General features: G+C 38.5%; 2 protein-coding genes and 1 pseudogene across 2 annotated transcripts; 2 read left to right on the top strand and 1 right to left on the bottom strand.

The window, feature by feature from the left end:
- Positions 1-3,667: 3,667 nt before the first annotated feature.
- LOC147930735 (blue copper protein-like) lies at positions 3,668-14,114 on the top strand (annotated as a pseudogene).
- A 5,062-nt stretch (positions 14,115-19,176) lies between these two features.
- LOC147930734 (uncharacterized) lies at positions 19,177-21,954 on the top strand. The gene is made up of 4 exons (XM_087477007.1): positions 19,177-19,338; positions 19,437-20,306; positions 20,498-21,370; positions 21,487-21,954. The coding sequence occupies exons 1-4, from the start codon at positions 19,177-19,179 to the stop codon at positions 21,952-21,954; spliced, it is 2,373 nt and encodes a 790-aa protein (XP_087333133.1).
- A 559-nt stretch (positions 21,955-22,513) lies between these two features.
- Positions 22,514-23,831, bottom strand: LOC147930733 (uncharacterized). Its single transcript, XM_087477006.1, has 6 exons — positions 23,697-23,831; positions 23,346-23,610; positions 23,066-23,159; positions 22,835-22,977; positions 22,671-22,755; positions 22,514-22,583 (listed from the first exon to the last, which is right to left on the bottom strand). Exons 1-6 carry the CDS (start codon positions 23,829-23,831, stop codon positions 22,514-22,516), a joined length of 792 nt encoding a protein of 263 aa, XP_087333132.1.
- Positions 23,832-24,606: the final 775 nt, after the last annotated feature.

Below are 24,606 nucleotides of genomic sequence, written 5' to 3'. Positions count from 1 at the left end.
TATCTAAGTGTAAAACCAGAAAATCCAAATCTCTTTGCAAAATTCAAGTTAAAAACCAGCAATAAAATCAGGTTTAGATAAGTTCACAAAATCACTAATTCAAATCTCTTTGCAAAAAGTAATTTTGCTCACCAAAGGTTTTATCAGAAAAATCAATTATATTCTCATATCAATCAATAATCCTAAGATCTAAATCCAGATAACTAATCAAAGATCTAGCATTAAGAACAACCTATGGTGAAGAACAAGAAAGATATTTAATCCTAAATTAACAGATCTAACAATCCATGAAATCCCTAATGAGAAACCCTAAACCTAACAAGCAGATCTACGCAGACATAATTGTAAGAACACAAATCATGAATAAAATAGATAGCATTAAAAGATTAAAAGAAGAAGAAAAGGAGTTCTGAATCTTCTCTGAAGGAGTCTTGATTCTTCTCTCCAAAAGCTCTCTAAAAATCTCTCAGGGTTTTGCTCTCAAAAGTTGCAGGGAAAAATAAATCTTAGGTCTAAACAATGACCATAAAAATTCTATTTATATTCCTAAACACGTCCAAGGACTAATGATGCAAATATGGAAAACTTTGGGGCAGCTTTGTAAATCTTCAAAACTTGTGAGGAAAACTTTCGATTTCGACTTTGGCCTAGCATCGATCGATGCTTATGCTTTGTCGATCGATGCACTCTTCTGAACATGTCTCCCAACTTCGTAGCTCAGCCTCAATGCTTGATTAAGCTCCAAATCTTCCTATTTAGCTCCATTATGCTCTCATCCATGCTAAATCCTATAAAGACTCAAAAGACTCTAAAAATACCAAAAAGACTCTATAATTAAGACTTATATCAGGGCTAAAAATACCTAAAAACCATGATATATCAATCGACACTTGGCTGGTGTCGGTCGACACCTCCCTTCCAGCGAGTTGATGTTTGTTTTCCTGGTTTGTATGTTTTGTTTGTTGATTGTTTGGAACATTGGAATAACTGTTGTTTGTGTGTATAGCCCAATAAATGGGAGGATTGCCTCACTGAGTGTTTATAAAATACTCATGCATCTCAATTTGTGTTTGTGGTGCAGGTAAAGACAAAGTTTGATCGTGGAATCAAGGCAATGAAGAGGAGGATGTTCTAGGGACTCGATTGGATGTTATCTGGCATTGCTAGGTTGCTAGAGTTGAGTCATTAGAAATATTGCTAGGTTGCTGGTTCCATGTTTTCTGATGATTGGTTATTTGGATATTGGTTATGTTATGAATATTGGATATTGTTATTGTTATTCCGCTGTTGTTTGTGGTTGTGGTTAGGTGACTAGTGGGTATGGGACCACTAGTTGTAGTTTTATTTATTATATTATATTTATTATTTATTAAAAAAAACGGGTCGGGTCGTTTCAGTAATATACTTTTTATTTGAGAAGTTTCTTGAACTGATAATTTTGGTGATTAAAGAAACTATGCAAAAGTGAAAATAAATAGACGTATAATAGTTGACTTAATGTTTTTATATAGATATTTTCTTAGGTGGTGGTAAAGAATATATTTGTAACATACAATATACTTAGGTGTAAAAAAATACACCTAATGGTTGGATAAAATAGGTTAATCAAACACAAGCTTACAACAAATATAGATAGATAGATTGAAAAAATATAAACTGTTTTTGATAGATCCATAGGAGCTCGGAGACAGAGGCTACATCATATGTCAAAGACACTACCACGAATACATTGGGAAATTTAATATTAGTTACTATCTAAAGATTTTGTGACGTTGGAAAAGGGTTTTTAGTTTTATTGGTTGTGGTAGCATGCCACTTTAAGATAGCTAAAAGACGTAAACATGTTCTCTCAACACATGAGAAGGGCAAAGCCAAGGTTCTCTAGATGGTGGAGGAGGTTGGACGCATGCAAGGTTATCTCTCCAAGGGAGGAAGAATGAGCCAAGGTTTTCTTCATGGTGGAGGAGGTTGGACACAAGGTTTTCTCCATAAGGGAGGAGGGTGGAGCCGAGATTCTCTCAATGGTTGGTCATACACTATTGTGATGATACATCATTGATTAATATACTATGTAATATATTTTTTATTCGGAAAATTTCTTGAACCAACAAGTTACTGATTAAAGAAACTATGCAAAAGTTAAAATAAAAAGACATAATAGTTGGCGTAATGTTTTTATATATATATATTTTCCTAGATGATGATAAATAATATATGTGTAACATACAATATGCTTAGGTGTAAATAAATACATTTTTAATGGTAACAGACATCAAAAATTTGTAAATAGATATAAATCAGTGTATTGTAGCAAAAAAAAAAAAATATAAATAACATACAACAAATTTTAATATGTTTTTATTAAATTTAATTTAATTTATAAAATTTTAAAATCCGCACATCGGGCGGGTCCTTATCTAGTCTTATATAAAGTTTGGTTTTCATAATTAGTAACTCATGTGATCGTGACAGGTGTCAATTTTAATGATTAGAGATTTTGTCATGTGTTATACAAAAATTTTATTTCAACAAAATTTAAAATTCATAAGATAATTATAAGAAATAAAAATTTTAAACAATTTTAATAAGTATAAAAAGATAATTCTTATATGTATACAAAAAAGATAATACTCTTCCTAATTTTAAATTACTAATTCTATAAGAAAAAGTAATTAAGGAAATTATAAAATTAATTTATATAATACCATAAATAATAAAATATACTATCAATTATGAATCGTAAAAGAAAAATGATTTTAGATATTCACCATTATATAAACAAATAAATTGTTGTTATAGTTTTCTCAAATACACTACCAATAAACTTCGTTATATTATTAAAGCTATGCACAATTTTTTATGAACTATATTAATTATATTTTCTCTCTTTTTCTTTCTGTTTGTCAAAATTTAACTATGAGATCAAACTTTATATATATATATATATATATATATATATTTACGTAATTTAGAGCATATATTTACATATTATGCATATATATATTTTCTTGGAAGTAAATTTATCTTTAAATTCATAAAAATATGAGGAAAATTAATAAATGTCTATGAATTTTTGATATTGTTATTTTTGAATTATGAGATAATGGTAGTATTCAGTTTTTTCTTTGAGAATTGTGTTTCACTAATTTTTAATTATTGTTTTTAATATTAAGTAAGATATAACTTTGATACAATATACATATTTTTTTTATTTGAAAATTGTAAATGCTATTTATTGGGATTGAGTACATAGAATTAAAATCTAATTTTATTATAATGTAATAATATACAATAATTGTATTGCTAAATGGAGTGCATGAACTATATATCCGGTTTAAAAATATATATATTTGGAATATAACCTAAAATTTTATATATTTTTATTATATTCGCGTTAATACGCGGACCTAATCTGGTACTTAGAAAAGGATTGCAAAAAAGTGAATCCAATTCCAAAAAGGAACAACGTTAAAAGAAGAATCTTAAAACTCATTCATGTTAGATTAAACTAAACTTAATCCTAAAACGACAAGGATTAATTATGATTCGTAAAGCTATATAAATAGAGCACTACAATAGCCTCATTCATGTCAATAGGTGACTTCTTTTTTCACCAAACATCTCATCATCGTTCAACTTCTTCTTCCTATCCATACGATCCGAAATCATGGCCACCAAGAAGATCTTTAGCTTCGTGCTCGTGATCATGTTTCTCCTTAGTTGCACCTCGGCTAAACTATACACAGTTGGTGGTGACTATGGATGGACTGTGAAAGACGACACTTGGGCTGAACATAAGCAATTCCACGTCGGAGATTCCCTCGTCTTCGAATACGATCAGAACGTCAACAACCTCGCTCAAGTTTCCAGCGCTTCAGAGTATGAGTCATGCGATTCCTCTCCTCCTGAAGTTGTTTACAACACCGGATACGATGTCGTAACCTTCAAGGAACCAGGACATCATTACTTCATCACCTCAAATCAAATTCAATGCGTCAACGGACTTAAACTCGACGTTCTTGTGGTCCATGACACGTCACGTCCAATTCCTTCTTCACCACCACCATCGAGCAAGAACCATGAACCGTCACATCCAGTTCCTCCTCCACCACCACCGAGCAGGAACCATGAACCGTCACGTCCGATTCCTCCACCACCACCGAGCAAGAACCATGAACCTTCACGTCCAGTTCCTCCACCGCCACCGAGCAAGATAGGAAGGATCTACAAGGTAGGTGATTCCAAAGGATGGAGCGTCTACAACATTTACTACTATTACAAGTGGAGTAAAAATAAACAATTTTGTGTTGGAGATACTCTCTATTTCGAGTACAACAAGAACATCAGCGACGTTAGAGAAATCAGCGATGATCTTGAGTTTAAATCATTGTTGGTACCGTGATCCGTCAGTTCGGATCATGGGCTTGGGCCTTGGACAGACGGGTAGAATGGGTCTAAAACGGACGAATAAGATGGGCCAAGACGAAGTGAAACTGCCTGTACTGCTGGAATATGGAACACCGAAGTGGAAGAGTAACGGTCAGGCAAAACATCTCGGAGTTCAGAGACAGTTCAAAAATCAAGCAATAAATCGAATTAATGAGAGCACGGGATTTGCGGAGTAGATTGATTCGACTTTAATTGTAATTAGGCTATAAATAAGAGAAAGGGGGGGGGATGTAGAAAGGGATCGAAAAACTTTCTATTGGCAATAAGAATATTCATTTTCATTTCGCAAAGTTATAATTCTTCTTTTCTATTTGCTCGAAACTGGAACGATGATAAACAGTAAAACACCTACCGGACTTAATTCACTTCGGAACTCAGGTGAAAACCTTGGTTCCCACATTTGGCGCTAGAAGGAGGGGGAATTATCACCTATACTCTTGCTAGTTCCGATTTCCTACACGAATCCTCTTCGTACAAACACTGCTATGGCTACTGATCCTTCCAACCAGGTAACTTTAGAAACCATTCAGAAAATTTTGTAGGATTTGACTGAGAAGTCTGATCGCCAGCAAGCAGCATCCGCTGCTCTTACCGAGCGTTTCGACACTCTGGAAGGGCAGGTCTCCACCCGCTTGGAGGCAGTCACTACGTCGGTAACCGATCTTTCAGCCTCTCACCGCGCATATGCCGATCGGGTCGACCTCTTGTCCTCCGATCAAAACCCTCGCAGACGTGCTTTGGATTTCACTGGCGTCGTTCCACCTTTCTCCTTGCAGCCGACAGCAGCAACTGCCACTCCGGGAAACACCTTCCCACCTCAGCTGGGTACTCAAGCACCACCACTGTTGGTTGGCGATAGCCACACTCCGGTTCAGCTCGACGTTGCTGGAACTTCTGAAGTCCATGTTCGTCTTCCCCCCCCCCCCTATGGGCGGAAACATTCTGACTCCTGGTTATGGCTCTAACCCCGAGATCCACCTCATGCGGAGCAAAATCCGGGATATGCGGTCTATGGTGCACAGTGCGACTACCTCAACACCTGATATTTCCCGAGTAATTGAAGAATCAAAGCAAACTCCTTTCTCAAATCGTATAGCTCGAGTTGGCATCAAGGATACCGGGAAAATAAATTTTACAAGCTATGAAGGGAAAGGAGACCCAACAACTCATCTGAAGACCTTCTTACTGACCGTCAGCCGCGTGGACCTCGAGCCTCATGAAACGGACGCCGGGTACTGTAAGTAGTTCGCAGAAACATTTTGTGGACCGGTCCTGCTTTGGTTTGCATCCTTGGCGGCTGGTTCCATTAACAATTTCACCGAGCTGTCCACCTCGTTCGTCAAACAATACCCTAGTCTGATCGAGATGGCAATAACAGATGCCAAGCTGTGGAATCTAGGTCAAGCCGCTGGAGAGTCACTTCGGTCGTATATTACTAAGATCAAAGAAATTCAGGTCCAGATCCTGGGGCTTTCGGATAAAACTGCCTTGGCGGCGCTAAAGAATGGTCTCTGGCATGAGTCCCGTTTTTGCGAAGAGCTAACTGTAAACCAGTTCGCAACCATTCAGGATGCTCTCCACCGAGCTTCGAACTGGATAGTTGTAGAGGAAGAGAAAGCAGCGGCAATTCAAAAACTCAAAGTCATAACCAAGCCCAAGTTCGAAGTCCCAATCAAGAAAACTCCACCTTCAACCCCGAAGTCTGGAGCAGGCACGTTTGCCGTGAACCAATCTCCGCAAAAGGGATCTCCAAAGAGTTCCCCGTCCAAACCACCATTTTTGCCGCGCTCCAAGAGCGGGGTACTCCCAAGTAACAAGTGGGTTTGGGATGAGAATGTGTACTGCGAGCTTCACAAGACAAATGGTCATTCCACCCGGGATTGCAAAAAATTGATGCATCTCCTCGCAGAGAAGTTCGTGTCAGGTGAGATGCCAAGTGTGACGATCTCCGAGCTTGACCCACAATCAGCTTCCGAGGTCGAAGAAGATGCTCCTCCGCCAAAGAAACTTAAGCAATCCGAGGAGGGTTCAACTCCCAAGAAAAGGATAGACGTCATAATGGGAGGTTCACGCCTCTTCTGGAACTCCATCACGGTAATAAAAGACCACCAACGGAAGCTCGCGAGTCCGCAACCTAAACGAATTAAAATCACAATGAGTGACTTGCCCGAAGTCACTTTCTCAGAGAAAGAAACCGAGGAGCTAGATACTCCGCATGATGACGCATTAGTCATATCATTGGATATTGCGAACCATGAAGTCTGTCGGATCTTAGTGGATACTGGGAGTTTGTTGGACCTGATTTTTCTTGAAACACTTACTAGAATGGGTATCGGAAGAGAGCGCATCTCGGGACCACCTTCGCCCTTGGTTTCGTTTACGAGTGAGACTTCAATGTCGTTAGGAACAATAACACTACCGGTCTCCACTCAAGGAGTAGTAAGAATGGTGGAGTTCACAGTCTTCGAACGACCTGCGGCCTATAATGCTATTATGGGAACACCTTAGCTTTACCAGATTAAGGCCGTGGCTTCAACGTACCATCAATGTGTCAAGTTCCCAACCCCGCAAGGAGTTCGGGAGATTTTAGGAAGTCAAAGGACAGCGAGGAGCTGCTATCTCGCGAGTCATAAGCTCCTAGTCCAATAGCAACCACAACTCGAGGTCCCGAAGAACCCAGTCCGGAAGCAGCTTCAAGGCGACCTCACCGAGTCTATCTTTATTAATGATAAGTTTCCAGATCAGGAGATCAAGATAGGATCTGGGTTGAGTAGCGAGCTACGGACCAAGTTGATCTCTTTTTTGAAGGAAAATATGACCACTTTTGCGTGGTCAGTAGACGAAATGCCCGGGATCAGTCCGGAGGTAATCTCTCACAAGCTAAATGTAGATCCAACGTTCAGACCAGTAAAGCAGAAGCGAAGGAAATTGGGCCCAGAACGAGCTGAAATCCTTAACAAAGAGGTAGACCGCTTACTAAGTGCGTGACAAATACGCGAAGTGAAGTACCCTGAGTGGCTTGCAAACACAGTAGTAGTAAAGAAGAAGAACGGGAAGTCGCGAGTTTGCGTCGATTTTACCGATCTGAATAAAGCGTGCCCTAAGGATAGCTATCCACTTCCGCACATCGATAGGCTAGTCGAGTCCACTTCGGGCCACGAGCTGATGTCCTTCATGGACGCCTTTTCTGGTTACAACCAAATCCTCATGAACCCGGACGACCAGGAAAAGACCGCATTCATTACAGATCGAGGGACCTACTGCTACAAGGTGATGCCCTTTGGATTAAAAAATGCCGGAGCAACCTACCAACGACTGGTGAACTGGATGTTCGAGCACCAGCTCGGGAAAACTATGGAAGTCTACATTGACGACATGCTGGTTAAATCTATGGAAGCCAGCTCGCACCTTTCAGATTTAAAAGTTTGCTTCGATATCTTGAACCAGTTTGGGATGAAGCTTAACCCCACGAAGTGCACCTTTGCAGTCCCATCGGGGGAGTTTTAATGATACATCATTACAGAGAGAGGAATTGAAGTGAACCCGAGGCAAATTAACGCCTTCCTATCCATGAGTTCCCCTAAGACATTACGCGAAGTGCAGCGTCTTAACGGGCGAATTGCAGCTCTCAATCGTTTTATCTCCCGCTCTACAGATAAGTGCCTCCCATTTTACCAGTTATTGAGAAAAGGAGGGAAAAATTTCTTATGGGATGCGAAGTGCGAAGAAGCATTCGCTCAGTTAAAAGCATACTTATCCGAACCCCCGGTCTTGGCTAAACTAGAGTTAGGTGAACCTCTTTTCCTTTATGTAGCTGTCTCGGACAGCGCAATAAGTTGGGTCTTAGTTCGGGAAGAAAGGGGGGGAGCAGCGACCAATCTTCTATGTCAGTAAGTCGTTTACAGGGGCAGAGTCCAGGTATCCTATGATGGAAAAATTGGCCCTAGCAGTAGTCACTTCAGCAAGAAAGCTACGACCTTACTTTCAATCTCATACAATCGTAATTTAACAACGCAACCACTTTGGACAGTGTTACATAGTCCAAGCTAGTCTGGGAGAATAGCTAATTGGTCCGTCGAGCTTAGTGAATATGACATCGAGTTCTGAACTCGAACTTCTGCTAAGGCGCAGGTGCTGGCAGATTTCCTGATAGAACTCCCATTAGCTAGTTCGAACAACGACGGTGTCGAGATCGCATGGACCTTGTACGTGGATGGCGCATCTTCTAAGACGGGTGCAGGGATTGGGATTCGCCTCACTTCTCCTACCGGTGAAGTGATTGAACAGTCATTTCATTTGGCGTTTAATGCATCGAATAACGAGGCCGAATACGAATCTTTCCTCGCTGGCTTACGCCTCGCAGTAGGGATCGGTGTCCGCAAGCTCTGAGCTTTTTGTGATTCCCAGCTGGTCACTAATCAATTTCTGGGAGAGTACGAGACGAAGGATGGCCGTATGGAGGCTTACCTATCTGCGGCTCGGGAGTTAGTCGCTAGGTTCAAAGATTTCGAAATTACAAAGATCCCACGAGGTGAGAACTCTGCTGCGGATGCTTTGGCAGCTCTAGCATCGACTTCGGACCCAGCAATGACAAGGATTATCCCAGTCGAAGTCATTGATTTTCGAGCATAAGATTAGAGAGTTCCAATGTCGTAACATGAGCGATGAAGAAAAAGTTCGCCGCCGAAGAGGCAGTTCGCAGGACATTGGCAGACTCTTCACCGCAAGTAGAATCAGCTCCCGTCTCTCCCGCTCCGGATACCATTCATCCACCTCTAATCGAACCAAACTCAGACCAAGGTAGAACATTTCGTGCTAAAAAGCATAATCTATCGTTATGGCGTTCCTCACGAAATCGTCACAGATAATGGTCCGCAGTTCATCTCCTTGCAGTTCGACGGTTTCTGTGCGAAGTGGAAAATTTGACTCAGTAAGTCAACTCCTCGTTACCCACAAGGTAATGGGCAAGCCGAGGCAATGAACAAAGTCATACTAGCCAACCTGAAGAAACGGCTCCATTCTCGTAAAGGGCGCTGGCCGGATGAGCTGCAAGGCGTTCTCTAGGCAATCCGAACAACACCTCGCCGGGCTACTAATGAAACACCCTTTCCCTTGGTATACGGAGTCGATGCTGTGGTCCCAGCTGACATAGAAGTACTTGGAATCCGTACCTCGCTAAACCCACTCCGCGCTGCGGAAAATGAGGAATTTCTACAAGACACCCTTGATACAATCAATGAGCGTCGGGATCGAGCCTCAGTTCGGATTCAGAACTATCAGAACGCGGTTGCCCGTTACTATAACTCCAAAATCCGAAGCAGACCCTTGGCAGTCGGCGATCTAGTCCTCCGGAAAGTCCATGAAAACACCGAAGAAAACAACGCAAGAAAACTGGGAATCAACTTGGAAGGTCCGTATAAGATTACCTGCGAAGTCCGAAATGGCGTCTATCGTCTGGAAGATTTAAGTGGAAAGGCCGTGCCGAGGTCCTGGAATTCGTTACACCTTAAACATTTTTATAACTAGTTCGGTATTGAATATAGTATCGAACTACGATTGGCTTGATCCCGAAAGGGTACGTAGGCAGCCCATTTTGGGTCCAGCTATCAGCATCAAATAAAATAAAGTTTTTTATGAAAACTTTTTGTGTTACATAGCACATACAATATAAACCAAAGTCATACTTCGTATTCTTTACACCGAAGTCACACTTCATATCCTTAAAAAACCGAAGTCACACTTCGTATCCTTAAAAACCGAAGTCATACTTCATATACTTAAAAAACCGAAGTCATACTTTGTGTCTGTAAAGACTGAAGTCATACTTCGTATCCTAAAAACCGAAGTCTTACTTCGTATCTTTAAACCGAGGTTTTGCTTCGTATGAATAGAATCTGAAAGTTTAGAGTGAGCACTTAGGAACTTTGTTGTCTTTAATCCTGAAGTTTTCACTTCACATCTTCAAACCGAAGTCTTACTTCGTGCCCTTAAAACCGAAGTCTTACTTCGTGCGTTTTTGAGGTCCTAAGGCTAAAACACTTGTAACCTTCTATTATTTTTAAATGAAAAGGTAACAAAAAAGCCAAGGCCTCACTTCGCATCTACAGAGCCGAAGTCTAACTTCGTGTCCCTAAAACCGAAGTCCTACTTCGTAAAAAACAAAAAGTCCCGTATCTCGACAAACTAAGCTTAAACTTATTTCTTTTAACGACTAAGTAAATTTCATAGCTTGGTCGAGCATTTCGCTGTAAATTCACTTGGTAGTTAATATAGCAAAAAGATTCTTTTTGAAACAGGCAATATTATGGGAGGGTCACCAAGACCAAAGAACTCCCGAATCAAGTTTTTAAGCAAACAAAAAAAAACTAAAGGAAAAGCAAAAGCAACAAGAGGGGAGGCAACTTAGGCCCAAAACAACCCCAAGAAAAAGCGATTCACGAAGTAGAAGGGGGATCAGGGGCCGAACTGCTTCCGTGGTCAGCTCCTCAGAGACATCGGGGAATAGCTCGGACAAAGACACCTCAGGTGCGTCGGCTTTGGGAGTGTTAGCTCTAATCACCTCCAGTTCTTGGTTTGACATCTGCCCGATGTTAGTCCCGGATTCATCGATCACGATGCTCAGTGGGGGCTCGCTGTATAGCAATTCAGGAGACAAATCCGCCAAGAGGCTCAAGAAGAATGAAATATCAAAGTTGCGACATTGCTGTCGGCCTTTTCTTCGTCAGCACGGATTGATTCGAGCTCCGCTTCGAGGTCTGCAGTTTCAACCTTTGAGATCTCTTCGATGAGCATTCGGTTCGCCTTAATCTAGGCAGCCCTAACCAGAGCTGGGGTCAGACGTTCCCTCTCTTTGAAGTGAGCTCTTACATCTTCAATCAAGGGTCGGAGGGACCGCCTTAGAGATTGGCGCTCTTCTCTTTGGACCTTCTCCATCTCGCAGCTATGACTTGCCTCTAGGAATTGGTTCCGGAGTTCGATCTCATGAAGCATGTTCTTGGCGGCCTTCTCGCTTGCCGAAGCTTCATAGTAAAGGTCGCCGGCTTTCTTTAGCTTTCCTCTAAGGTCCTCATTTGCGATCCCGAGGTCTAACACTTGGAGCTCAGCTTTCTTCATCCGAGACCGAATCTGCTCGGCCTTCTCCACGGTCTCGGTGTTTTCCGCCTCTAGACGAGTGTACTCCTCTACCTGGGCCTCCAGCTCGGCCACCCTGTCTTTTAACTTCGACAGCTCGGAAATCGAAGGAGCAGCAAAAAGTTGATCCTCATATGAAGCAACCGAACTGTTGAACTCAATCATCATCTGCAAAAAAAAGGGGGGTTAGTGTTACCTTCCAACCGGTGTCGATTAAGATAAGGAAATCTCAATCTGAACTCACCTCGCAACCTTAATCCGTGAATCAGAAGAAGTTTCCGCGGTTAGTCTCGGTCATGTCCGCAAATGGCAGAACACGAGCCCCGGGGCGAGCAAAACTCCTCATTAAGTCCGCAGGCGAGGGAGGAGGAGCTGCATCCAAGGAGTTACTTAACTAACCATCGCATCATGCAAAAAGGAGATAGATAAGTGGTAAACAAAATTCTTACCTCAGGGAGAGTGACGGTGTTCTTTTGGCGGGAGTCTACCGGAGGAACCTCCGGATTCTTTAGCCAAAGGGAGCTCCCCGGATTTCTTCTCAGAGGAAAGGACACTTTCCCTCGAACCAGATCTGCTTCGCCCGTCGCCAGAGGAGCTAGTTTGGGCCCTGGCCTTTTCACGGGAGGAGGAAGAAGTCTCGGGCTCTTTCCTCTTCTTCGACGCTACCATCTGCTGCGAACCACTAGCTGCTCGGCCACTCTCGGTAACTGCAGCAAGCTCACTGCCTTCTCTGGTTTCGTCAGCCGAATCCGAGATAACAATCAAAGGGGGCGCGGCTGGTTCCGAGGTCAGCTCAGCATTGGGCTCCCGAGCAGGAGTTGCAGTATTCACCGAGGTTGAGGGTAGAGCTTCAGTTGATTTCGAAGCTGAAGAGTCAACACTCCTCGCCGGAAGGCAAGCTTTACCCTTCGCCAGGGAGTTGGACATTAGCCTCTTCGCTTCCTTCTCAGCATTCTCCAAGTCTCTCCTGAAGTTCTTCTCCTCTCTGTAAGCCATGGCGGAGGTGTCAAAGAAGCAGGGTTCGGTAGAGGTAACGTTGGAACAGCTCCTAAGTCGAACTCCGGACTCTCTGATCTGTTCACACGAGAACGAATCCCAAGCGATCTGACCTTCTCAGAGCCGGGAAAAATATTCAACAAAGGTAGGGGAAAGCTGTCCACGCTCGATGTGAGCTGCAAAAAATGATAATAAAAGAATTAGTAATGGAAGAGAGAACTCCGGGAGTGGGAAAGACAATTGGCACGCGGAGAAAACTTGACAAAGGCGCAACAGTAACCGGGAGGAGGATTCTCCGGCGACTCGTTGGCACCCGGGATGCGAATTTCTATCTCCGACGAGATAAAACACGACCCCCTGATCTCCGCAATATCGTCTTCTGTGAGAATAGAAGGAGTGTGGGGGGACCGTAAACTCCGGGGATGAGCGGTTTCGCGGCTTTAGTCGGGGTAGATTTGGGCGGCGACATGCTTTCCGTTTGAGAAGAAAGGAGAGGAAACAGGTTTTATCGGCGGACAACGAAAATAGAGAGGAGAAAGAAGCAAAATACAGGAAGCGACTCTTAAGAAAAAATGTCGAAAACAAAATAAACAACTCACCTTTGTACACCGGGTCGAAGGAGAGAGCAATGATTACCTAGGGAAGCGAAAGGTCTCGGTTTGCTCTCTCTCTCTCTCTTATAGCGTGTTCTAATGTATAAAGTCGCTTAGCGGGGCCCGTAGCTTGTTCGGGAAGAAAAAATCCCATCATTATTGCAATCAAATCATGGGATTTGGTAAATATTCAGTTTCCCGAAGCAGTTAATCAAAAGATAAAAGTCCCCCAAACTAAGCAGCTCGGGAGACTTGGGGGGCAACTGTTGGTACCGTGATCCATCAGTTTGGATCATGGGCTTGGGCCTTAGACAGACGGGTAGAATGGGCCTAAAACGGACGAATAAGATGGGCCAAGACGAAGTGAAACCGCCTGTACTGCTGGAATATGGAACACCGAAGTGGAAGAGTAACGGTCGGGCAAAACATCTCGGAGTTCGGAGACAGTTCAAAAATCAAGCAATAAATCGAATTAATGAGAGCACGGGATTTGCGGAGTAGATTGATTCGACTTTAATTGTAATTTGGCTATAAATAAGAGAAAGGGGGGGATTTAGAAAGGGATCGAAAAACTTTCTATTGGCAATAAGAATATTCATTTTCATTTCGCAAAATTATAATTCTTCTTTTCTATTTGCTCGGAACTGGAACGGTGATAAACAGTAAAACACCTACCGGACTTAATTCACTTCGGAACTCAGGTGAAAACCTTGGTTCCCACAATCATGTGAATCAAATTCTACCGTAGCCTTGTACAAGTCCGGACATGATCTCGTTAAGCTCACTAAACCAGGAGTGCATTATTTTGTAAGCTTAAAGACCGGTCTTTGTCAGGCTGGCATTAAGCTTTGAGTCACGGTGCAACCATCAACCGAAGACGTTACTTTGCCGGATGTTCCCAAGAAACTCTCACCTAATAACCGCTGCAACAGGTGGAGGTGGTAGTTATGCATTATCAGACCTCATCACTAAGCATTCGGATCAACTAACTAATCAACGGTGGAGATTTTAAGTTTAAGGGTTTTTTTTGTGGTGTTATTAAGAGTTTTTGTATTTTAGTTTTCTTTTTGTTTTATTCGTTTAGTGCTTGAAATATACATTGTTTCGTTAAATTTTTTTCATATACTTTTCTAAAATTTTCGACGTTTCTATTTAGTTTAATCATGAGAAATTGAGAATGCCCATGATAAAGTCATAAACATGAACATGCTTCATTATATGACGAGGGACACACCTTATATGTTGGATAAGCTTCGATAACTTATAGCTTATCAAGTTGGATTACGACAAGAGAGTAATAGAAATGTAGAATTAGGAGTTAGATATTTTGTGTGAAAGATATTTTGCTTATATTATAAACTACTCTCTCTGTTTCAAAATATAAGATATTTTGTGTGAAAGCACGCAAATTAAGAAATAACCACTTATAAAAAGTTCAACCAATTATAAATAAGACTGCATAAAATAAATAATAAGAAGATATAAAATTAATTTAAAAGTTGTCTAGAAAGTTGAAAACATCTTATATTATCAAACAAAAAAAAACTTCTAAAACATCCTATATTATGAAATGGAGGGAATATGTGGCAAAACCATAAACAATATAATAACATACCCGCATGGCATAATAACATATGAGTTTGCCTACAAAAAAAATAACATATGAGTTTTATAGAACTGCATATATTTTTACATTCTTGTAAAATAATAAAAATATTAGTATACATGATATTAGATTAAAAGTTAGGACAATACTAGAGTTCACCTCTAGGGTGAACCTCTTCATTCACCCCTTTATAAAATAAAAGAAATAAAATTTTTATATATTATTATAAAATTTAAAACTTAAATCACTTTTTTATAAACCTAAACCGATATATAATTTTATTATAATTGTAAAATCTAAACCCTAACCATCTTATTTGTAAATCCAAACCGACATATAATTTCGTTCTAATTGTAAAATCTAAACCTTAACCATCTCATTTATAAACCCAAACGACAAATAATTTTGTTCTAATTGTAAAATTTAAACCCTAACCACCTCATTTGTAAACCCAAACCGACATATAACTTCGTTTTAATTGTAATATCTAAACCCTAATTCTCATTTATAAACTCAAACCGATATATAACCTTATTCAATTGTAAAATCTAAACCAAGTCAATATTTAAATTTCCTTAAATAAAAGTATACATAATTTGTTTCCTTAATTTGTTTTGCTTTTTAATTTATTTTTGATTTACTTTTTGAATAAAATATTAGATAGAACATTTTGATTGGTTGAGAGGAGAGGAGGTGAATACAAACCTAAGTATTTTTCTAAAAGTTATTGTAAAACACATAGTTCGGTTTGCTCTATTAATTCCAAACTGAGTGAAAATATGCAAATTTATTAAAAAGCCATATGATAAATTACAATATGTTATAGATGAACAGCCATCATATTAAAAATGAGGAAGGGGTAATCTGAAGATCACAAGCTTTTTAGAACTTAAATTAGTATAATGTGTTGTTCAAAAAAAAAAAATTAGTATAACTAGGATTTAACCCGCGGTACACCGCGGGACAATATTTTTAATTTTAAAATTTTAAAATTTATATTGTATTTATTTGTTATTTTATTATTGTTTTATTTATTTTAAAAATATAAAATTTTACAGGTATTTGATATAAGTATTCAAAGTATAGGATTTTCGTAGTGTTTTCAAGGTTTTAATCTGTGTGGTATATGTATAGTCTAGTGATACATTTATCTTCTGGTACACATCTAAAAGTGTTTAAAAAAAAACAATTCCACTTAACTCCATATATGGGATTAATGCCAACCCGTCTCACAAATCAAAATAAGTTTTTGCGTAAAAAAAAAATCAAAATAAGTTTTTTTTATCAAGTTTAATTATGTTAATTGTTTTACCAAATTGCATATTTTTATAGTTTATAATTTTTCCATGTCAATATATATAGTTTATGATAATTAATAGAATTTTAGTTTTTTGGTAATTCCTCAAAAAATAAAAAATAATCCAAATTATATGGGGGGTTTTCAACATATTTAATGTTACATTTTATAATTAGATTTTCGGTTTAAGAAATTTGTTAATGTTAATATAATTATGGAGATTGTAAACTTTTGTTATGAAAAATTTGTTGTATATCATTTAAATTTGAGAGATTATAGCATCCATAAAAAAAGTTTTGGAGATTTAATGGATTAAAACTTTAATGGGTATATTTGTTTTGGGGCATTCTCAAAAATGCCCCTTTTTCCATACCCCTTTTTAAAAATACCCCTTCATGTTGACCATTTTTAAAACTACCCCTCTTTATATACAAAATGACCAAATTACCCTTTTTTGAGTGACAGCAAGAATGTACAGTCATTAAAATCGAAAATATTTTCACGCCAAAAAAATTTCCCGCCAAATTGTTTTTTCCCGCCAAAATCGAAAATTTTTCAAGAAAAAATTATTTTTTCCCGCTAAAAAAAATTTTTTCCCGCCAAAATCGAAAATTTTTCCCGCCAAAAATATTGAAATTTATACCTTTTAAAAACATTGTAAACGCTTTTAAAAAACTTTTAAAAGCGTTTACAAGGTTTTTAAAAAGTTTTTAAACACATTGTAAACGCTTTTAAAAACCTTGTAAATGCTTTTAAAAAGCTTGTAAATGCTTTTAAAAGGTTTTTAAACACCTTATAAATGCTTTTAAAAGCATTTACAAGGTGTTTAAAAACCTTTTAAAAATCTTTTTAAAAACCATTTGAAAACCTTTTAAAAACCTTTTAAAAACCTTTTAAAAACCTTTTAAAACCTTTTAAAAACCTTTTAAAAATCTTGTAAAAGCGTTTACAAGTTGTTTAAAAAACCTTTTAAAACTCTTTAAAAAATCTTGTAAAACCCTTTACAAGGTGTTTATAAGGTAGAAACCTTATAAAACCTTTTAAAAACCTTGTAAATTTTTTTTGGCGGGAAAAATTTTGGCGGGAAAATTTTTTGTCGAAAATTTTTAATGTCAAAAAAATTTTTGGCGGGAAAATTTTTCGAAAAATTTTTGGCGGGAAAATATGTCAGAAATTTTTTGGCGGGAAAATTTTGTTTTTCTTTTTATTGAATAAAATAATTTTCATCTAAGGATAAAATGGTTATTAAAAATTAAAAGAGGGCAAAAATAAAAATGGCCAGAAAAGAGGGTATTTTTAAAAAGGGGTATATCAAAAGGGGCGTTTTTAACAAATTCTCATTTGTTTTTGGAAAAATCGGAATGTATAGATGTTGTTAAGATTTTATGGCAATAAATGTAACAAATGTTGGTCAATTTAAGAAAGTTTAGTATTTGATTTTCTCTGCAATGTTATTTATGGAATTGTTTTAGGGGTTAATGTTGTAAAAAAAAAAATTAAATAAGTAAAACTTAAAGGGCATAAACCAAAATGTACTTCAAAAATGTTAATATAGATGTATATGATAAGAGAGAGGAAGAGAATATGTTACCATCATGAAAGTATTGACACATCCTCTATATTTATAAGAAAAAGAAGTGTGTCCAACAATTTAACATTAATTTTAGATATAGTTATATATTTTTAAAATCTGCACATTTATTAGGAGCAATTAATATGAAAAAATTACAATAAAAATCGGTTATTAATTATGACAATTAATATAAAAGATGTTTTCCCATAAAACAGCAATTTCATTGTATTTTTGTTATAACGTTTATCTTATAGGAAATTTAATAATAACTCATTACTATTGTTTCCAAATTTTCGGTTTTTACTTTTTATTCATAATAGTAAATTATTTTACATATTAGGAAATTAACAAAATTAATGGTAAATATTTTAATATTAACAATAATAATAAATTTAATTTTAATTTTTATATATTAAAATAATGTTAATTTTGCTATATATATACATATATGCATTTTATTTTTTATGTCAAATATTTTTTCTTATTTAAAATAATATTTTCGTTTTTTTTTTAATTTCATATAGGAATCTCTTATATATCCTTATTTTAAATTTAATTATATATTTTTAGTTAGATATTAAACAAAAAATTCTGGTAGAATATTATATTAAACGATTTAGATTTTATTATTTATTAGTTATGGTATATGCATGCTATTTCCAGTTTGATTCAATTTACAAATTTTAATAAAGTTCTCGTCGGATTAATTATTAATGGGTGAGTTACTAGAATATTGCATAAAAGCTTCCTTATTACAAAAGTAACATACAATTGTTTGTAATGACTAGACTAACACATTGTACCTATACTACCCCTAAAACTAGTGTTGAGAAAAAAAGTAATTACGGCTAATGCCATTAGAAAAAAAAACATTGGAAGTTGGGACTAAGTCTACCGATCCTTTGATGGTAGATTTATACACGTGGACTGATTAAAGGTGTACGTCAGATATTTTTGGTACACTTAGTTGTAGTGCTGGTACACTTTGCCGTCGACGTAGATGGTACACTTAGTTGTAGTGTTGGTACACTTATCGGTCGACGTACATGAAATCGATTCGTTAGATTAAGTTGGTAGAGGAATTTCCCTTTGATGATAGACTTTTGTTTTAAGCGCGTGTAGCGGCAAACATAAAAGGGTGGGAAGATATTTATGGTAGACTAATGGGCTGTTGCGACAGATTTATGCGACAGCCTTCTCTCCTTACAGATATTTTTGGTATACTTTGTTTGTTTTTTGAAATAGTTTTCGTAGTGTTGTGGTAGGCTTCTTGTCCGTGGTAGATTTAGTAAGCAAGATTGACAGCTGTAAAGTCTTACCAGAATAACACGAATTTGTTTGAGCTGGCAAAGACAGTCGAGCGTTGCGATAGACTTATTGGAAGAAGATCTAAACACCTTTCCTGTTCTTCCGATCTATGGTGTTCATGTAATAAAGTTTGTAGCAGATTCATCAATCGTGTTCTGTTTGTCTGCCGGAGCAAACGTCTTTTTCCTACTCAGTTTCGTTAATCTTTGATCTCGGTTCAACCATGGAAGAGCAAGATATCGTATTGTCGTGTGGGAGGTGGAGGGTAGACAAAAAGCGATGGTTGTTTGATGTTGATACTAGCAAAGGGTGCAGGATTATAGTTGCCGATAAAGAAACAGAATTTGAAGACTTTACTGCTATGGTGTACGATGACTTTGGTTCTGTGAAAGAACTTCCGCGATAAAGTTGAGCTATATGTTAGATAGATATAAAAAAAGCGGATGTTATATGCCACCGGTGATTGTTTCGAATTGTCGGCAGTTTCAAAACTTTCTCAAACAGCATAGGAGTGAACTCATCCGGCTATGCGTTGACATCGAAGCTAAATCTGGTGAAACCTTGTTCGAGGAAGTTAAACCGAAAACCCCAGAACCAACACCCAAGACCCCTGAAGTCGTTGTAGATGATTTCGTAGGCGTGGCAGAGGAAATGGGAGAGAAAGATGATGAGTACGAGAGTCGGAAGGAAGACAGTGAAGATAATGTTGGAAATGATCTAGATGAAGATGAAGCAGATGACGAGGACAACAGTAGATTTGATTACTGTGACGACAGCGATGGTGCAAGTTCAGGGGATGAAGACTATCTGCTGTACTCCAACTTCGCCCCGGATGAAGCAGAGGAATTATTGGACGACGGACCTGGGGGTGGGTCTTGTATAGAGGAAAATGTGTGTAACACAGAATCAAATAACCGTACCCGCAAGACTAACTCTGCAGCTGATGCAATTGAGAAGGAGGTTCGCAAAATAGAAAACGGAGGTGGTGATATTGCTGTGGGGGATAAGTTTGATAGCAAAGAAACGTTGGTGGCAAGGTTGAGGGTGCTGAGTGTATTAGATAAATATGATTACAATGTTCGATATTCAACGCCCATTTTGTTAATCGTTGAGTGTTGGGTAAAAGGTTGTAAATGGAGAATACGGGCTTCAACCATGGGTGATTCGCCGGTGTTTCATATTCGCAGATATTGTCGTGAACATACTTGCTCTGTTACAGAACGATATGGCTGTAGCCGTAATGCTAAACCACCAATCCTAGCTCAATTATACAAGGATTATGTTGGTGGTGTGGGAGGTTCTGTTGTGCCAAATCTTGTTGGGCATGGGCTCAACCTACGATATGGTGTACAGGTTGGCTACTGGAATACTTTAATATGTTTGTTTTATGGTTGGCTCTGTGAGTGTACTTGTTTATAGGGTGTACAAACAGATCGTAGCTTAAGTTTGTTGGGTTTGTCAGAAATTAGTTGATTCTATGGCCTGCACTGCACATATATATTGTTTAGTGCTGATGTCTTTTACTGACCATTTTCATATAATAGCTTGGCTACTGGAAGGCACATCGTACACTTATAAAGGCGCGGGAGTATGTTAGGGGTACACCTGAAAGTGGATACGCTGAATTACCTGCATATTTATACAGGCTGAGGTCCTCTAATCTGGGGACCCTTACTAGACTGGTCGTTGATGCAGAAGACAGATTCAAGTATGATTTCATTGCGATTGCTGGATGCATTAAGGGTTTCAGGTATATGCGGAAAGTTGTAGTTGTAGATGGAACCTTATTGAAAGGTGAATTCAAAGGGACTCTTCTGATAGCGACAACACAAGATGGGAATTTTAATATTTTCCCTCTGGCGTATGCGGTTGTTGATACAGAGAACGACGTGTCGTGGGAATGGTTTTTTACTCTATTAAGTAGTGTAATTCCTGATGATGAAGAGCTTGCACTGATATCTGACCGGCATAAATCTATTGGTAAAGCTATCGCTAAAGTGTACCCCCTGGCAAGTCGAGGAATCTGCACTTATCATCTTCACAAGAATATTATCCTGAGATTTAGTGGGAGCGAAACATTCCGGCTGGTAAAAAAAGCAGCTGCAGCGTACCATGTAGTTGATTTCGAAGAAATCTTCCAGCAAATTCAAGAAGTGAATCCGCAACTGCATGCTTCCTTGGTTCGTGCAGATGTAACCAAGTGGAGCAGGGCGCACTTTCCTGGTGATAGGTACAACTTCACCACGAGCAACATTGCAGAATCGCTAAACAAAGTACTGAATCCTGCCAGAGCCTATCCCATTGTAGAGTTACTAGAAGCTGTTCGGAATATGTTGACACGTTGGTTTGCTACAAGGAGAAAACAAGCTGCCGCAATGCCAACTTTACTCACCAAAGGAGTGGAGAACCTGTTACAGGTGTGACATTCATTAACATATCCATCGATATATATGTTAACGAAAGGCCTGAAAAATGTTAGTGGATATGTTGTGTTGTTTTGGTTATATGAACTTACGCTTTGATTTACTCATAGGCACGTATTGAACAGTCAAGGCGTCTAAAGGTTCAAGAAATTGATGAAGATCGATTTGAAGTAAGTGGTGGTAACTCAACGCATGTTGTCAATCTGAGGTATAAGAGGTGTTCATGTAGGCGTTTTGATCTAGAGAGGATGCCATGCGTACATGCTATCGCAGCCGCATATACGGCCAACATATCAGTTATAAACCAGCACCATCCATACTTCCGCAGAGACAGCCTCTGCAGTGGGTATGCGGAGGCGATAATGCCGATAGATACATCCTGCATCGTTCCTACTGATATTACACCGTCCAAATGTAAACCGCCTTTTGTTAGGAATCCTCCAGGAAGGCCAAAGATGACGAGGAGGAAGTCTTTTGTCGAGGTTGCGTTGGAGACGAAGCGGCCCCGTAAACAGCATGCTTGTTCTCAGTGTCAACAGGTTGGCCACAACCGTACAACATGTCCAGCTAATACGTAGTGCATGGGCGACAATAGACTTGTTATCTTTTCTTGGCGTGAAGATAATACTCTTTTTTCCTAAGTGCCAACATAGCTTTTTGTAACATGTTTATGATGGCCCTTTTTAATTTCTAAGCCCATATTTTTGTTTAACTATAATTGTTGGAGAAATTGTTCCCGGCTGCCCTAGATGGGCCTATTACTCGTGTGGGCTTTTTAGAAATCTCAAGCAAACGGTTTTCTGTTTGAATAAGAAGCTTACAAAAGCGAAATATATCTGTTTGTGGGCTTTATATGGTCCATTAGAGAGGACATAATGCGATGGTTGGATAGTGTTGACATGTTCACTTATCGTAGATAACTATTGTTATGTACGTACATGTATTACGGAGTACTAATTTTTATTTGTTGACAAAACATAACCATATATTATCCATAATCAGCGTAACATTGGGTTCACTCAAAAGTACAAACACACCGGGGAAAAAAAAGTTAATAAATTGCATAGATCTGTGCCGGTTCTTTAAATATGCTAAACTCCCTGAGTTCTCCCTTTCGCCCATCTAGTTCCTTTCTTCTCAAGGTACTGCATTCTCCCCTACGTGCTCCATTATATGTTCTATATAGTAACGTCCAGCGTTTTCAGATCTGCAGTAAATATAGAAAGTGTATTAACGTATTTTACAGTAGCAACAAATACAATTAGATATTTTAATAGGAAAACAAACAGCTTACATCTCCTTGTGATGTTCCATTCCCTTGAAATCTGGTTTTATATAGATTTGCGAAGAGGTGGTTGTGTTGACGAGGCAAGGAGCACCTACAGAACATTTACAAAAATAGATGTATATGGTTTCACAAGGCTGGTTTCCTTATCTGATCTATCAAACAGAACATACCTTCGTAGCTTCCAACTTTCCAGAACCGCAAAATACAAAAGACGGGTTTGGATGTAAAAGTAAGATGACACCCGAGTGCTTCCCAAGCATTTATGAAGCGAGCAGCATAATCATCTAGGGCATGACACTTGAGGGTTTCATTCCTACGATTTTCTCATGTTAATATTGAACGGGAATACGAAAAAACTTTAAATGTAAATGTATTGAAAAGGTAGCACAAATCTCCTTTACCTCCCATTCAGTAGGGTGAGGACAACTTCATTGGCCGCATTTGCCCCCTCGAGCAATCTTCTGTCTTCCACCCCAACTACACACCCACAGACATCTGATTCGGGGTAGACACATACTTTAAACGTTACCACCTATGTATTTTGATATGAAATTGTCTACTAACCTATTTATTTAGTATCAGGCCTAAAAACTAGTGATAATCACAAATATATAAATTAGCAAACGTTTTTTAACGTTGTTTCAAACGATTTGTGTAATTGAAAATTGAAGATAAGCGTACCGAATGATATGGGATGGGTAATTCTCCCTCGAGATATATCACCCAAATCTTTGAAACGGAAGTAGTGTTTTTGATTCACCGGTGAGAGCAGGCCCATCGTCGACTCATCGGTAAATTTGATTTGGAAAGGATGATGTTTATTCCTCTCCCTAAGTGTTGGCTGGATGACCTTGAAATTCCTAATTTCATACCAATCACCATCATAGATATACTTCCTCATTTTCTTATAGGTCCCTGGTAAAAACGCCACCTCGATTGTGTCACCCTACAAATTGCATATCAATTGTGTATAAGACCACTGAGTTGGTTAACAACTTCGTGCAAATATTTTACAAAGCAAAGTGGACTAACCCGTGTATCAGCAAGGAGCAGAACCCGCTTCCAAAAGAACTCAGTAACATACCACGAATTCAAGACCTTCGCTTGGATAATCCAATTCGTTTTTCCTGGTATAAGATCAGTGATGGCATCAACTCTCAACTCCATGGTTTTTTTCTGATAATATCCTGTTACTCGTTTCTACCCTGGGTTTGGAAAGGAGACAGGGTGATGCTATTTAAATAAAACAAAACGTCGCCACTAGTAGATGCGTCTTTCTACCGACTCCCCCTCTCTCCTTCTCTAATAAGCGCGACTCTTCGCTTTCTTTGTTTTTCTTTGGGTTTATATTTCAAATTTACTTTAATTCTTAGTGTACGTACAGACAACTAATTTACGTTTTCTACGTGGTTTTATTTTATTTTTATTGTTGATGTATGCTTTCCCCCCCCCCCCAATGGTTTCTTAATTACGTTATGGCGCCCACCCACTACGACAAAATTGATTCAATGGTTGATATTGTAGAGTTATCCTAGTCACAATTTGGTTTAAACAAACCAAAATTTAATTGCCGGTCCAGCAACATTGGAGGCCCAATACGAAAAGAAATTGTATTGTTTACTTTTAAATTGTTTTTCTCAGTAAGTCCGATGTAATTTTTAAATTTTTAAATGGGGCCTCAACTCAAACTCTAAAATTGAGGCCTTATTTTTAAGAAAATAAACAACAAATCCATACCGAATGGGCTTACTAAAATTGAGGCCCGATACGTATATATCATAGGGATGTGTACACATCCGACTTCACCAACCGAATGCACAGTTGTAACAAAACAATACATTTCTAGTACCAAACGTAAGAACCCATGTACCCACACACACTTTGTTGTACATACACAATAGGCAGATATATCAATTGTGTATAGTTCTTTTGCAAGATAGAA

This window comes from Camelina sativa, chromosome 12 (assembly GCF_030686135.1).
Source record: "Camelina sativa cultivar CO46 ecotype springtype chromosome 12, ASM3068613v1".
Taxonomy (NCBI): domain Eukaryota; kingdom Viridiplantae; phylum Streptophyta; class Magnoliopsida; order Brassicales; family Brassicaceae; genus Camelina; species Camelina sativa.
The sequence above is the reverse complement of the archived record's forward strand: the minus strand, read 5'-3'. Positions and strand labels throughout refer to the sequence as shown.